Source organism: Monodelphis domestica, chromosome 1, assembly GCF_027887165.1.
Source record: "Monodelphis domestica isolate mMonDom1 chromosome 1, mMonDom1.pri, whole genome shotgun sequence".
Classification (NCBI taxonomy): Eukaryota; Metazoa; Chordata; class Mammalia; order Didelphimorphia; family Didelphidae; genus Monodelphis; species Monodelphis domestica.
Genome location: NC_077227.1, coordinates 713,871,437 through 713,886,937, shown reverse-complemented (window position 1 = coordinate 713,886,937; position 15,501 = coordinate 713,871,437). Strand labels below are relative to the sequence as shown.

At 42.4% G+C, this 15,501-nt stretch overlaps 1 protein-coding gene across 1 annotated transcript; it reads left to right on the top strand.

Annotated features, from left to right (window-relative positions):
- The first annotated feature begins 654 nt into the window (after positions 1-654).
- On the top strand, positions 655-11,928 carry GABARAPL2 (GABA type A receptor associated protein like 2). The gene is made up of 4 exons (XM_007477397.3): positions 655-968; positions 1,217-1,272; positions 2,253-2,425; positions 10,109-11,928. Exons 1-4 carry the CDS (start codon positions 935-937, stop codon positions 10,197-10,199), a joined length of 354 nt encoding a protein of 117 aa, XP_007477459.1. The 5' UTR covers positions 655-934; the 3' UTR covers positions 10,200-11,928.
- The last annotated feature ends 3,573 nt before the right edge of the window (positions 11,929-15,501 follow it).

The window sequence follows — 15,501 nt, the reverse complement described above, 5'->3', positions numbered from 1 at the left end:
CAGACCCCTGGCTAACACCGTTCCCCATGGCGACTCCACGGACCTGTCACCATCATCCTCCCCACCAAACTCATTACTAACATCTCTCCCTATAGACCCCACAGACCTGTCCCCAACACTCCACCCCACCGTGACGTCACGGACTTGACACCAATACCCCTTTCCTAGTACCAACGCCCTTTCCCACACAGACCCCAACACCTGTTGCCATGACCCACGTGATGTCACCAATACCCCGCATACAGACCTTGGAAACCTCTCAACACCCGTCCACAGTCACCAAAAACAACACCCTTGGAGACCCCACAGACCTGTCACCAACACTCCTCCCCATGGGGACTCCACGGACCTATCACCGCTATCCCTCCTCCACAGACCCCACAGGCTCATCCACATTACCACTCCCCAAGGTGACTCCACAGACCGGTAACCATCATCCCTCCCCCTACTCCGCACAGATCCCACAGGTCGGTCACCAACTCTCCTCCTCACGGTGACTCCACGGACCCGTCACCATCACCCTCCATCCCCATCCCTGGCTCAGACCCCGCGACAGACCTGTCATTCCTCCCCTGCCCGCCCCCCACGTCTAGATCGCCCTCCCACCCCCACTCCCACTCCTAACCCCACCCGGGCTGGCTCTCCTCCAGAGGCAGTTCAAGAACCGGGCACCCGCCCAGCCCACTATGGAGCATGTAGGCCCCGCCCCTTCGCTACCGTCGCCGGAAGGCCCGCCCCCGCCCCAGTTGCTAGGCTCTGTCAGTCGGAAGTCCCGCCTCTTGTGCCACCGCCGCCGCCGCCGCCGTCGCCGCCTCCTCCTCCTCCGTCGCCGTCGCCGTCGCCTCTGTTGTTGTTGTTGTCGAGGCCGGGCTCGTCCGGTCCCACCCGCGGCTCCGAGAGCCGGCTCCGTCCCTTCTCCTCCGCCGCCGCCGCCATGAAGTGGATGTTCAAGGAGGACCACTCGCTGGGTAAGAGCCTGAGGTGGGCCGGGGTCGGGTTGGAGTGTGGGTGGCGAGGCCTGGCCCAACCCCCTCCCCCTCCTCCCCCCCCCCGCTCTGAGCCGGACCGGAGGTTGGGCCGGGGAGCTGGTGGGGCCAGGAGACCCGGGGCCACGGCAGCAGAGCAGAGGGCGGCCGTGACCATCCCGGGGGGCTGCGGGCGGGGGAAGGGCCGAGAGGGCCCCCATCCCTGAACCCCGCACTGGTCTCGTCCACAGAACACAGATGCGTCGAGTCTGCCAAAATTCGAGCCAAGTATCCAGACCGGGTCCCGGTGAGTACCGAGCCAGGATCCCTCCTCCCCCACCGGCACACACCTCTTGTCCCACCCGGGCCCCAAGGCCGGAGAAGGCTTGCCACTGCTACTAAATCTTCTAATGTAGGCCAGCATCCTCTTAGGCAGCCCCCGGACCCCCTCCTTCCTTATATAAGGAGCCAGGTTCTAGGGCAGGGCAACAGGTCACCCCGACTCCAATGGGGATCCGGGTGGGGGTCACCTTGGCCCTCTCCCTCCTTCTAGAAGAGCCAAACTCAGGGCTAGATCTGTGAGCTGGGACCGAGAATGGGGGGGATGGGGATAGACCCAGGGCTTGGAGAACCCACATCTGGATTTCTTACTCTTATTGAACACAGAAATGAGATGGGCTGGTGGAAAGAGGTACAGGGTCTGCAACTTGTTTCCTTAAAAGTTAAGGTTCCTGATCACTTTCTGCCAGGCTTTCCTAGTCTACTGGTACTCCATTCCTTACTGTCTTTGTTATCCTAAACAAGTAATTTAATCTCAATTTAGTCAATTTCATTTAATCAATTTCATTTTTCTCATTTGTAAGCTGATGGGAGTCCCTTTCAACTTTAACATTCTTTAGTAACTTAATTATCTTCTAGGTTGAAGGTTGGGGGATTAGCTACTGTGAGTAGTTTTCTTCACTTGGTTTTCTAGGACTCATTTTAGATGTGTTTAAAAAGCATTTTATTCAGAGGTGTTTTTTCTATAAATGCCTCTGATCAGGGATGTGGAGCACAGTAACTAACTTAATGGAAGAAAACAACCCACCATATAAATATACTCTAAAGCATATAATTTTAAGCGGCCAAGGTAACATTTTGCCATCCCATCATATAGTTCTCTTCCTCTAAGTCCCCTCATATTTCTAGCACACTGTGCCCTTTTTCAGCTTCCCAAGTACATGACAGACTATATAAAGCCTTTATTTTCAGAAGCAAAACCCTGACCTCCCTTCTCTGCTTTTTCAGGTGATTGTGGAAAAAGTCTCAGGCTCTCAGATTGTTGACATTGACAAGCGGAAGTACCTGGTTCCATCTGACATCACTGTGGCCCAGTTCATGTGGATCATTAGGAAACGGATCCAGCTACCCTCAGAGAAAGCAATCTTCCTGTTTGTGGATAAAACAGTCCCACAGTCTAGGTGAGAGGTGCTTTGGCAACTTATGTTGATGGTTTGATTGTAGCACTCAGAAGAATTTTTTGGCCTTTAATTTCTTAGGGATCATGGTTGAAATTAAGGCTTTTGTTTCCAAATGATAACTTGAAGAAAGGTAAAGATGCCATGATGTTATCCATCAGTACTAGGGGAGGCTGTGAAGTGGAGAGTACACACTGTTAAGAAAAGTGAATACCCCAGAACCAATGAAAGCAGCTTCCTGGGAACAAGACTTAAGCTCCAGATCTGACTGAGGCCTGAGCCAAAGGTCTCTTAATGACCCATGAAATCAATTCTGCCTCTGTCTCCTGGAGCTCTAGGTTAAACCTTACAGAGTCCTAGACTTGAACTGTTTGCTGTGGCTCCAAATGCTTCAGTCAGCTTTTCTCATTGGAACACTTTTTTTTAGTTGTCTGTTATCATGCCATTTACTGGAGCTGGTTCCTGTAAAGGGCTGAGAGAATGACATGAATTGTGAGGTTACTGGGGTTTTTTTGACTCCTCTTTGTCACTTTTTGCTTTGGCTGGCAATATAATAACTTTAGTGCTCTTTTGCTGTTTTCTCCTTGGGAAATTCATTGCAACTACAACTTGGGGTATAAAATCCAATTTCAAGGTAATCTCATTCTCCTACCCTTTTATCTTTCTGTGGAAAGGAGAATTACACTTAAATTCTAATCCTTCTACTGTAGATTACTTTCAGGCTTAAGGCCAGATTCTAGCTTCCTGTTCTCCTCTGCTGTCTGAAAGGGGTTCTTGGCCCTTTCTAACAGAGACCAGAAGAAAGTCTGGGCTGGTTTAGATAATCTGTTTAACGAAAAAGAAGTTTTGAAAATGAAAACAACCTATTTGGTTTTTGTTTTGAACCTATTTTGTTTTGAACACAACCCTATTTGGACAAAATGCCCTTGATTTGAAAACCTTTGAAGTTCCAGAAGATACGTTGAAATCAAATTTATTTCTAATTCTAAAGGTAAAAAAGCTCTGATTATTTTTAGTTATTATTTCCTTTTCTTTAGTCTCCCCTGCTTCTTGGTTCTGGGCAGAAACAGGGAATTGGCCTTGTAGGAATTTTTCTACCTCAAAGGAAAAGCCAAGCCCTGCCCCAGTGAGGTTCTTGGGCTACCCACAGCCATCCTCTAGGAGGTTTCAGTGTCCACAGGAACAAACGTCACTTTGGTGTCATCTCTTCTACTCTTCCCTCTTTTTAGAGGCCTGTATTTGAGAAGTGGAGAGCAATGCATTTCATGATGCTTCTTTCACTAGTGTTGAAAGCTGTTGGACAGCTCTAGTCACTCTTGTCCTTTTAGGATAGGATAAGCCCATGTGATAAGAAGTAGGACTTCATTTCCCACTAGCTGAAACTAGCATCAAGTTTAAGAAGCTCTGTTTTACTTCATCTTAAAATAAGATATGTGGCAGTTAGGCATTTTTTTTTGCCCTTCATTTTGTACTTCTGACTCCTTGAAGAAAATGAAAGTAAAATATGGTGAGATCACTTCACTTAGTGATTCCGGCACTTTAGTCTATCAGAGTGGCTGTGAGCTACTCTCTCCCCTTCCATTAGCGAGGTGATGTAAATAGAATAAGAAGCACAAAGTGATTTATCCAACAGTACTGTTTCATAGCCACTTCCTCCCAAAGCTCTAGCTAGGAAAGCTCCAGACATATTCAGTTGGAAGTATAACTGGTGACCTAACTCAGCATTTTACAAAATGGTTAGCCAGGGATTTAGAATTTGTACATTGCTTCCTTAATATTGTATGCAGAAATCTCACAAAGAGATAGATACCTACTGAGTAATTAACTAGCCTGTACACACCCCTCAGTTCTGGGCCTTAGCCTGCTAATCCTTGATTAGTGGCTTTTCTCTTCACACTCTGAAACAGCTGTTCCTTGTGTCTTTGAGATTTTTGTTATTAAAATAAGCTTATTAACTAACAGAGAAGGCAACAAATGTCATCCTTAATAACCACAGATTCAGACCCTATGTAAATACAAGTACAAATAGAAATTCAAGGAAATGTCAGTGGAGCTTTGCCAATGGAGAGCTCCCTTCTTTTCCTTCCATGAGAATAACCTATTTCTCTACTGCCAATTTTTAGCAACTGCACCAAATATCATGATTTTGTTTATGCTACCTCTTTAGTTGTTTCTAGTCCTTCCTGTGTTGCTGTGAAAGTTTTGGATGTTGCTAGTTCTTTTTAGCATCCTGTGTTAATAGGAGATCTAGCCAAACAGCAAGAACATAGAGTCTAAAAAGGAATGTTTTGAGAAATATTTGCAAAACCAATCAGTCCTCTGGGGCTAGTAGTAATCAATCAAAAAGCACACAGAAGGGCTTCTGTGCTGTTTAGGATATCATTACTATAGATGTTCCTTAGAGGAACTCTAAGTCCTATAGGCTCTATAGGTGAAACTTAGGCAGCTGCCTAGAACTTAGCTGATCTGTTCATTTGTTCATCAGTTAGCAATGTACTTTAATGAACATTTTTGATCCTTATTGGCTGAACCTGCAATTCCTCATCAAGAAAAGAATTATTTTGGCAGTGGAGAAAAGAGCAGAATAAGAAGCAATCATTTATAGTTCTCTTTTTTCCATTTTTTTCCTTTCCTTTCTCACTTGTATTTTCAAGCCTATGATTATTATTTGGAGTTGCCTTATGGTACCTTCAGAGTCATGTAGTAACTTCAGCTATTGCCATTCACATTAGCTATTACAGTTCCTTGGCAGCTGCAAAAATACTCTGTTGGAAAGGAAAGAATTCAGAGGTGTGTAGGAAGCATTAGGTGTGCTCATTAACCTAGTAAGTATTTACACATCATACCGCATCTTGAGGGCCTCATAGTCCCAGCTTTGGCATTGAGCCTATTAGAGATTCTGTTGCAATGCAAGTGAGGAGCTCCCATAGACTTAAGTGTCAGCCTAATCACTTAACCCCAGCAGTCAACCCTCAGCAGTGTCACAACTCAGAAATGGACTGGCTGGAAGCAGCCAGGACAAGTTGGGCACTGCACACACACAGCAGTTTATTGCTTCCAGCAGACCATTTCTGTGTTTTGACACTGTTGAGGGTTGACTGTTGGCGTTAACATTTGTTTTATTAAAACTGTATAATTTTTCTATTGGAGACTTCTCACTTGACCCCAGCTAGCACAAAGAAGCTAAGTCCCAGAATTGAGTTGGGGGAAACCATCTTTCCAGGAATGTTTCACTTAGAACCTCAGTGACCCAGAACCCATCAACCTTTGAACCCATAGCCTACCTCATGCTTTATTTCCCCTTTTGTTTTCTGTAAGATATTATGGTAGCATATTTTTCTAAATGAGCCAAATTGTATGGGCACAGAGACACATGCATGTGGATATCCCTTTCATAAAAAATGGACAACTTAGTCTCATTGACAGGCACAGATCAGATTCTGTACTGAGAAAAGCAGTCACCTCCGTGGCTTCTGCTCTAATTTCCCAATCAGTTAGATCAGAAGTTTAGTAGTATTGATGATGGGGAGTTGCAGGACTGTGCACAGAGCCTATCAAATAAGAGGATTATGGGTGATACTTGAAGGGTACCAGAGAAGCATTCTTTTTGGAGGTGAGGCTAGTTCTGAAGTTGAACACAATAGTGTAGGGTAGAGAGGCTAGGAAATTCAGCCTTCCTTGAAGCACTGCAGAGAACATTTTGGACTGACCTACCTACCAACTGATGCCACCCAGTTCATGGTTTCTGAATGCATACTTAGGTTTGTATGCTTCCTTTCCTTTTCAGTGGAACAGGAATTTTTTAGCTGCTTTTGTGGCTTAGCCTTTTTCTACCTGAAAGTCAAGTATTTTGTATTTTGATGACAGTTTTCTTGGGATCATTAGATTCTATGCAACATCATTCTGGTGTTCCTGTTTCTTTAGCTCTGCAATTTGCACTGTCAAGTATCAGGAGTCTTCAGGGTTCTTGGTAGCTTCTTAAGGGACTGAAGGTTATGGGTTCATACTTAGTATACATCTGCCACTTAAAGTTCCCATGTAGATTATTGGGTGGCTGAGAACATGACAGTAACAAGGACCCTTTGGATCATTAGTCACTTCACAGAGGAGCCGGCTACTTGATGCCTTAGATAATATCCTGTAGAAGCTAAATGGGAAATTCTTTATGGAAAGAATTTTTCTAGATTCAGTCATTCTCAGAATGTATGAATTAGACCATTCCTTCTAAAGTGGCAGTGGCAAAGGCATGGCACACTTGCAGAGCTGGCTCTTGGGTAGCTGCTCAGTTGTCCCTTTCCACAGCACCCAAGGACATTTTTTGCATGCCCCACCCCTCTGTCCAGCCACCCAAAGTGAGCATTTCCTCTCTCCTCCTCGCCCCGCTCTCTTGGGTAATAAAGGTGGGCTCATAAGCAGCTTGAAGTTGTAGTTTGGGCACCTGAACTTGAAAACTGCTCTAGAGGGTAGAAGGCAAACTACCCTAAAGGTCTTTAAAAGGAGTGGGGGTGGATTACATCTCATTGCTAGGCCATTAGAATTAATTTGGCTGAGCATTCGCCTGGTGTCTGTGGCCCATCAGACATAGAACAACAAAGAAATAAAGGACTCAGAAGAGCCTCAAGAATGGGCTCAGCAGCCCAGGGAATATGGCTTTGGTTCCCCACCAAAAAGTGGAGATACTGCTTGTTAGCCAGCAGTTGCTACAATTGTTCGTTAACTCTAGTATTTAGTGGGTGAGACAAAAAGGCCAAATTTACAATTTGAATTAGGGAAATGAAGCTGGACTAGCTCCTGAGGTGAGAACATCTCTCTTTTTGACCCAGATACTCTGCCATGTACTTAGTTTATCTCATCTTAACAAAAAATGATTGGTGTTTGGGGAGATGTCACCCCGAGTTACCCCAGTCACACCTGGCACTTTATACCCAGAAAAAGGCATAGAGAAAAGATATCAGATACAAACGTTCTTAGGTCATCTTCCTTCTGAAGCACTGCCTCGTTTTTCTCCCAGTTACTTTCCAATAATTCAAAGGACTTTATCCCCTTCTGTTAGAGCTGTATCACATCACTTGCCCTTTTACATTTCCTACAGTATCCCTTGCTTATACGTATGAATCTTTTCATCCATTTCACATTAAAAGAGTCTTACTTTCAACAACCCTATTTGGTTTTATATGATGCGGGTTATTTATAGAGCTGCCAGGCATATTTTCATCTTAAAACCCAACTTCTGATCATTTATCTACTTGTCCAGATTGAGTGAGGATTCACTTGTTACTGCTTTAAAGACAAAAGATCCCTAAGAGTATGAGTCGATAGGGGATCAGAGCAATACCTCTTCCCTTTTCCTGGCTGTAAATGTCTCAGAACTTCAGCCTTGTTCCATCAATTCAGCAAGATACTGACTGATAGCTTGCGTCATATTTTGGTATCTACTATGAGCTGCTGATTGGACTAATGAAGTCACAAGATGACCATTAGATTACATGTCTCAATCTTGTTTCTATCTTGACCTCAAAACATAACCATGCTTAAGCTTAGTCTAATATATATATTTACTTCTATTACCAATATCGAGTCATTTTTTTTAATCCTTGAGATTTATAGCAGTCATGTGGAAGAGTTCCAAGTGTTACTAGTGTTACTCTCTTAAGTGTATACTTCTGTTTTGTGGCATAGAAATGGATTTGGTCTCACATTTAAACAGTCTGTTTTCAGGTTGAGAGAGAGCCAGCTTTGCCACCCACATGAATTTGGTCTCAGAAATGTCTATTTCTGGAGTTTGTGGGGAGGTTGTGTAAGGCTTCTTTGGATCTCTGGTACAGTCATGGTATTTTGCTTTTATTACCAGGGGAATCACTTTATGAAGGATCTCTATCTGTTGGGTAGCTTCCAAAAGAATTATCTACTAATATCTGCCAATTAAACATTCCTTATGTAGTCTTTTTATTTTTAAATTCAGAAGGAGTTAGCATAATGAACTCACACCTTTTTGGTGAAAGGTTTAACTATTCTAGGCCTATGTCCTTATTTGGAAAAAAGGTGTGTGTGGGGTGGGCCACAGGTGGTATATATAGACTAGCTGACCTTTGGGTTTCTTTAGGTGCTAAGTCATTTGATCTCAAGTGAACTGGAAACCATATGCCCTTCATTTCATTTTTTTCCCTTTTACATTCAAAAGGCAGCAGAATATCCACTAAATCTCACCCATTTGGGAGGGACAGAACTGGAGGAGCAGGGTAAAGTAACAGACCTCTTGTCCATAGAGTCTCAAGTTGGCAAAGAGCCCCAACAGCATGAATCTGTTTAAAGTGATAAAGGAAGGGAAAGTTGCTTTGGTTTCTTTGGAGGTTTTTGGATCCAGACATTAGCCCCTCTTTCTTTTACAAAGAAGTAAATACTGTACCCTGAGGCTTTCTTAGCTGATGACATTCCTTGGAGAGACAGCAGCATTCTACCCCTTGCTTCTTTAAACTGAAATTTTATTTGCAGATCTTATTTTGCAGATGGTAATTTTCCAGAGGAAACTCCTGAATAGCTAATGATAAGAGGTGGTTAAGGAGTTATATGTCATCATTTTAAAACAGAGTGCCCTAACAAGGAAAAATAGAGATTTGAACAGTACAAATTTTCTAGTATTACACTGAGCTTTCTCCTTCCTTAGACCTCTACAAAGAAGTAAGATAATGAAAAACTTTTCAAATAAAGAACAAAATCCTTATAAGGAGGAGTACACAAGCCTCTCCTGTAGCCTAAAAATTAGGACAGGGACTTTTCATTTCTGATGACCCATTTTTCAACCTAATTATGCTTTTAAAGCTAAGATTTCACACCAACCACCAACCATAGTTATGGTACTAATCTTATGTAGAACCTTAATGGTACAGTGAGTCCCAAGAATTAAGCATTCCTAAACCAAAGAGGTTTTTCCTAATATCATAATTACCAGTATAGAGCCAACTTTCACATCTTTGTCCCAAGTTCCTTCTCTCTGTGACAGAAGTGAGCAACTTTCTAGGTTTCAAGGACCACCACTGGAGCAAAGCAGTGTTACTGAGCAGGGTAGAAATAAAAGGGACAGGAAGAAGAGGGAGAAAAAGAGGCAAGTCTAGGTCATCTTTCAAATGGCCTCCACTATAGGCCATGTTTGAGGGCTGTGCTGTAGTATAGCTCAAAGCTAGCTCCATCCCTTCAAAGTGGACAGACCCAGACCAACCATTATCTGGCTGAGGACAAAAGCGGAGGTTGATGAGCTGCTCCCCATAGTTCTTTTAAACTCTTAGTTCACCTATCCCCATCAGGTTTCTGTTACTAAATTTTTTAATGCTTCCACCAGTGAGTTCATAGGTGGCCAACTCTAGCCAGGCTTTGAGAGGAAGGAAACTTAGGTGCTCTCTTTGCCTTCATCAGTGATTCAGATGACAAATGTATTCAACTTTTCTAGGGTTCCATTTCCTGTCTACAAAAGAGTAAGATATTTGCTACCACCTATATTATGGAGAGATTTTCTAGGTGATGTTGTAAAATAGGAAAATTCCTCAAGTGACAGGTCCAAAATGAAAACATGATTTAGGATGATAATTACTAGAGTTTTCTGCTTCTAGAGATTCAAATCTTCCCAGCATTTGGTTGTTGTGAATTGATCTCAGTTTTCATTGTATTTTCTTTTTTTTTTTCTCATTCAAGCTTAACTATGGGACAACTTTATGAGAAGGAAAAAGATGAAGATGGATTCTTGTACGTGGCCTACAGTGGAGAGAACACTTTTGGCTTCTGAAGGCCAGTGCCCATTTAGGTGCATCTTTCCTGCTTGTGTATCTTGTAAATAGCCGGTCACTTTCAGTTATTACACCAAACCCTCTTCACATAAACCCATAGTGCATTTGTAACTGGATTTATTTCTTAATATATTGAAAGGTCTTGTTTTATTAGACTGGTAAATTATCAGAGTTTTATTTTCATTTTCTTTTCTTTTTTGTGCATTGTCCTCATGGCTGCAAGCTCTGGGGGGCTCTGTGCCTCTGGAACTCGTATTTAATGAAGTTATTGCAATATTGAGATGAGGTAGTTGGGGGACTTCTGGATTATGTTTGAGGTGTTAGTTGGATAAGTATTAAAGCATCTAAGTTAAATCCTTAGCAGTCAGGTCACTCGCTTCACTAGATTATTCCAACTGCCAATCATGTTGGCCTGAGCTAATCTGTTCTTTCTGAACTCCATTGAGGTGAATAATGACAATAAAATTTCCTCTCACAAAGGCACTATAGTGTGACACTGTCCTTCATTTACCTCTCTTCTGGTCTCGCTAAATAGCTGGTTGTTGCCTGTTGCAAAAGGAGAGCTGGTGGGAGTGGTAGACAGAGCAGTGAGGAGTGGTTCATGCTATCTTGCTCATGAAAGGGACACGGTAGTTCTAATGGCATAAGCCCAAAGTAAAGATTTTATCTTAGGGATTCTGGAATGATCTAAGAAGTAGTAAGAGACAGCATGTTTTCTGTTTGTTTAAGAAAAATCAGGTGTGGCCTAAATAAGGGGCTCATATTTCTGCCCTTTTCCTGGTACTGATTTCTCAACCTTTTCTCCCCAAAACCAAGATGAGAGACGGGCAGGCCAAGTGATTTCATCCCTGTTTTTAGTAAACTATTGGGAATGCCTTCACTTTCCACACAAATTAACATATGTGTGAGTAGAGCTAATTGTATTCTCTATTCACAATTTCTGGCCTTAAGCAGAGATTTAAGCAGTCTGATTCAGTTTATGATCTGGTTCCTCTAAAAAACCCCAAATTATACAGGCATCCTTATTAAAGTCTACTTGTATGCTTACTACTAGAATTATTAGCCCTACAAAGTGGATGGAGGAAACTGTCTTACTTTGCTAGTGTACATCAGGCCAGTCTATCACAAATCTGACTTACTGGAATCAGTACTACCTTGCTGATTTCTGGCTGAGGATTTAAACTAACAGCAGAGGGGAAATTACTTCCTTGGGAAAGAGGTCCAGAGAAACTTTTAGGGGGAGAAGAACCAAAGGGAACTCTGGAATTGCAAGTAAAGGTTTAAAAGGAAAGTAGATCCTACTGAGAGCCAGCATGATGATATAGTAGAAACAGCATGGAACAGTCAGAAGACCTGGCTCTACCACTTACTAGATGTGCCATGTTGGGCAAATTATTTAACCTGAGTCAGTTTCCTTATCTGTAAAATGGGAAGATTTTTGTGAGGATGAAATCAGCTGGTGTATGTAGAAGCACTTTAACTGTGAACTTAGTTTTCAAAAAAAGATCTTAACAGTAAGTCTGCAGAGGAAAGCATCTCTTTGGATTTCTCTAGTCATTGGCTGTTCCATTTACTTTGCTTTTCTCATCTGACCAATCTTTGTTTTCTTTTGTTAAAATTAAATGTTTTGTGAAAAACGTAATATTGAAAATCAGCATAACAACCTAAACTTGTTTAATAACCATTTACAGTTAAATTAATTTCAGTGAATAAACCATTATAACTTTTCTTTTTTTCCCATGTCTGTTACTATGCACCAACCCACATTCTCCCAAGACCTTCTCAGTAATATGTAGCCTGTTAAAAACAAATTAACACTGTAGCCATGTCTGAAAATGCATGTTTTGTTCTGTACCTCTTGTTCAGGGGTTTGATCTTAAACCTCACGACTTTGAACTTTTGGTTTTCTTTGACATCACATACAGTATGTATTTTCTGCATTTAACAATATGATTCTGAGAAAAGGTTCATCAGAATCACTAGACTGTGACCAAAGGGGTCCAGGAGAAAAAGGTTAACTTCTGCTCTAGCCATCCCTTCTCTGCCAGGGATTGAAAGGCATATTTCATCCTCTGCTTCTGAAGTCATGACTGGTTGGTTGCTGCTTTAGGTCACAGTTTTGATTAACTGTCATTTTCCCCTCCTGGGAAATATCCTGAACAAGCACAGTGACCATCAGATGAAATGAAGGGCAAATGCACCCATGCTCTCTATCTACTAAACAATATTCAATAAAAAGCCAGCCGTACCACTTAAAGTTCAAATGAAACCAATAAAAAATGGACTTACCTGTAAAGTATAGTAATATCCTTTAAAGTATGGTAATGATATATGTTATGGTGCTTTAAGGACATGGCCTTTACTATCCCACTTTCAATTTCACAAATGAGAAAATAGGCTCAGAAGTTCAGAACTTATCTCTGTCCAAAGATCACTCTTCCCCATTCCCACTCCAGCATGAATTCCTTGAAGGTAGAAGATTCATTTAGACTTTCTAGCCTCAGTAGCTTGCAAATAGTTGGCACTTAATAAATGCTTTTAAATTGAAGTCACTTGCCTTTGGCACAAGGTTAGACTTGAACTTAGGTCTCTTGTGACTTCAGGTACTGTAGTCTTCCTTCTAAATCATACTGCCACCCTTGAGATTCTTCTCTGGCATCTGTGTGGGGCCACAAATGCAACTTAATAAGAGCTAAATCATTTCAGTTGTAATTTGAGAGCAACCACCCTAACAGACCACAGCTATAAAGGACATTGAGAGTTGTTCTGAGGATGAGTGCCAGTCCTAGAAACCTTCATTTGCTAAAGGTGTTTAGAGGGAAGATCAGAAGATAGCTCTGACTGGGAATTGGGAAGGATTATTCTTATTTCCAGAAAGGCAGCTACATCACAATTAAAAGGCAGATGCGAGCTTAAGACCTTTTCCTCCTCCATCAGATTTTTCCTCTCATCTGTTTCTTTAGGGAGGGGAAAAAATCCCAACCAAGTCCAACACTGGCTGTTATTGAGGAGGCACAGTGGGAGGATGGGCCATATTAATACATCTTGGATCAAGAATTGCCTCCTCACTTAACCCTTAATGTTGAACTGTTGCTTCTAGATGTGAATCACTACAAGACTAATATACAAAGAATCCAGGTATCACCATCATTAGTCAGAACTCTAGAAACCAAGGTCAGCAAAGTGGAAGACTTACTCAATTAGAGGAGTTAGTTGTTGACTCTTACATATTTCTGACATCAAAACATCTTAAACATAAATTTAAAAAGCATTAATATCCCAATTTACCTTAAAAAAAACCAAACAAACCCTTTTCTGCCATAAAAATAATGGGACTCAGATGGTAAATGACAGACTCTTCTGTTGGCACTCATGAGAGAACATAATGACATACTTGAGCTGATGCCATAGCCTCCTGGAATCGGCGGGAATTCAGGCTTAGAGGCTGGCACTGCCACAACAAAAGCACCCGATACCAGCTCCACTCTGTTGATTGTGGCTTGAGGACATGTAACCAGGGAGGATTGAAGGGGATCAACAAGATTGAGGATGGAGTTGGGGATACAAAGAAACTACAGAAGCAGAGGACAGGGGGCAGAAGTGCATTGACACACAGATCAGAAGGGTAAAAAGCTGCAAATGGGACAGTAAATATTTTTGTGGCAATGGCCAAAAGTCATTAAGAAAATAGAAAACATATTTGCTCAGTTAACAGTCATTCCAAGAAAATGAGAACAAATAGACCTGTGAGGCCATGTTTCCATCTGCTGTCTAGGTTAACAAAACTAGTTTCCCAGAGATGATCTTATTTACATGGGAAATTAGCTCCTCACTTCTGTTCAGAATAGGCTTGTAGAGAGGGGCCTTTTTGTTGCATTAAGATGGGAGGTTGAGAATGACAAGTGCGATCCCATCCTTTTCTCTAGGTCGGTGTCACTAGCATAGTGGCTCCATGTTCCTCTCCCCAAGATAGTACTGCAGAGTTTCAATAAGTTTTCCATTTTTCTATGCTGGCTTTAGGCCGAGATACCATCACTGTTTCCACTGGGTACTCTTCCTTTTTGGAATTAAGAGCCAGGTCTCAGATATGAGCCTTAAGGCCCAGACTTGGCAGCCAGTGTCCCCATCTGGAGTGACTTTCTGGCTGTAGATTTCCTCACTTGCAAAGCCCACCAGCGTGCCAAGCCACTTTCTTGCATTTTCAGAGACTAAAAAGCAGTGTTGTGTGCTTTTTTTTTGCTCTAAAAGTTAGCACCACAGTATCATTAAGAAAATGGGAGTTTGCTATCTACTCAATCGTCCCAAAACATAAGAACAATTCCTCTATTGTCCACAGACATGTTTTCTTGGAAGAAGTTTCATTTATCATGTGCCTCCTATGTCAGGCACTGTGCTAGGCAACGAAGATACAGACATGTAGCCCCTGCCCTCAGGTGGCCTAGGTATTCTACTGAGAAGATACGAGTTCAAAGACAAATGTACGTTATATACGACAAAAGTACAGTGATTTTGGCAGTGTGGAGCACTAAGAATCAGGGGAATCGGGAAAGTTTTTGTGAAATAGGTAGCACTTAGCCTGGGCTGTGATGTCCCAGGAAACATGGGAGAGATGGGAGAGAGAACAGCCAGTAAGCCAGTTTTGCTGGAGTGTAGAGTATTTAGGAGGAATTAATTAAAGCTTGGAAAGATAGGTTAGAGCCAGATTGCAATGGGCTTTAAATGTCAGGAGTTTGTATTTATTCACTGAAGCTTCTTGAGCAGTGCAGTAACAGTCAAAACTACTTCAGGGATGCCCATTTGGCAGTACAGAGAATGAGTGAGAAAGGAGAGTGGATAAGGGGAAATCAATTATAAGAAAAGCAAGAGCTGAGGCAGGCCTCAACTAGGGTAGAGGTTCCTGGGAGTGGAAAGGGATGAATATGAGATATCGTGGAACTGACTAGATAACAATATGGAGTTAAGGCAGAGTGGAGAATTGAAAATGTGCCCTAGGTTGTTAACAGAGTGACTGATAGCTTCAACAGAAAGGGCAGCTTGAGAGGGATGGATTTTGGGGAAAAGATCAGATCTGTACTGATTATGTTTGAGATACCTTCAGCAGGCAGTTGGAGATCTAAAACTGGAACTCAGAAGTGAGATGGAGGCTGTATATGTAGCTTTGAATCATTTATACAGAGATGACAGGTCCACCTGTGGAAGCAAGGGTTTGGGAGATAAAGGGGAACTTCGAAGCAAGCATACCAACTTTCAGGTGAAAACCATGTCTCCAATGACCTTAACAAATGATTTTGTAGACTGTAG

What these genes read in the sequence shown, in the direction of transcription:
- GABARAPL2 (XM_007477397.3), top strand. Translation starts at nt 935, where the DNA reads ATGAAGTGGATGTTCAAGGAGGACCACTCGCTGG. An exon ending in CAAGGAGGACCACTCGCTGG is followed by an intron (nt 969 to 1,216) that starts GTAAGAGCCTGA and finishes TCTCGTCCACAG; the next exon opens with AACACAGATGCGTCGAGTCT. An exon ending in AGTATCCAGACCGGGTCCCG is followed by an intron (nt 1,273 to 2,252) that starts GTGAGTACCGAG and finishes CTGCTTTTTCAG; the next exon opens with GTGATTGTGGAAAAAGTCTC.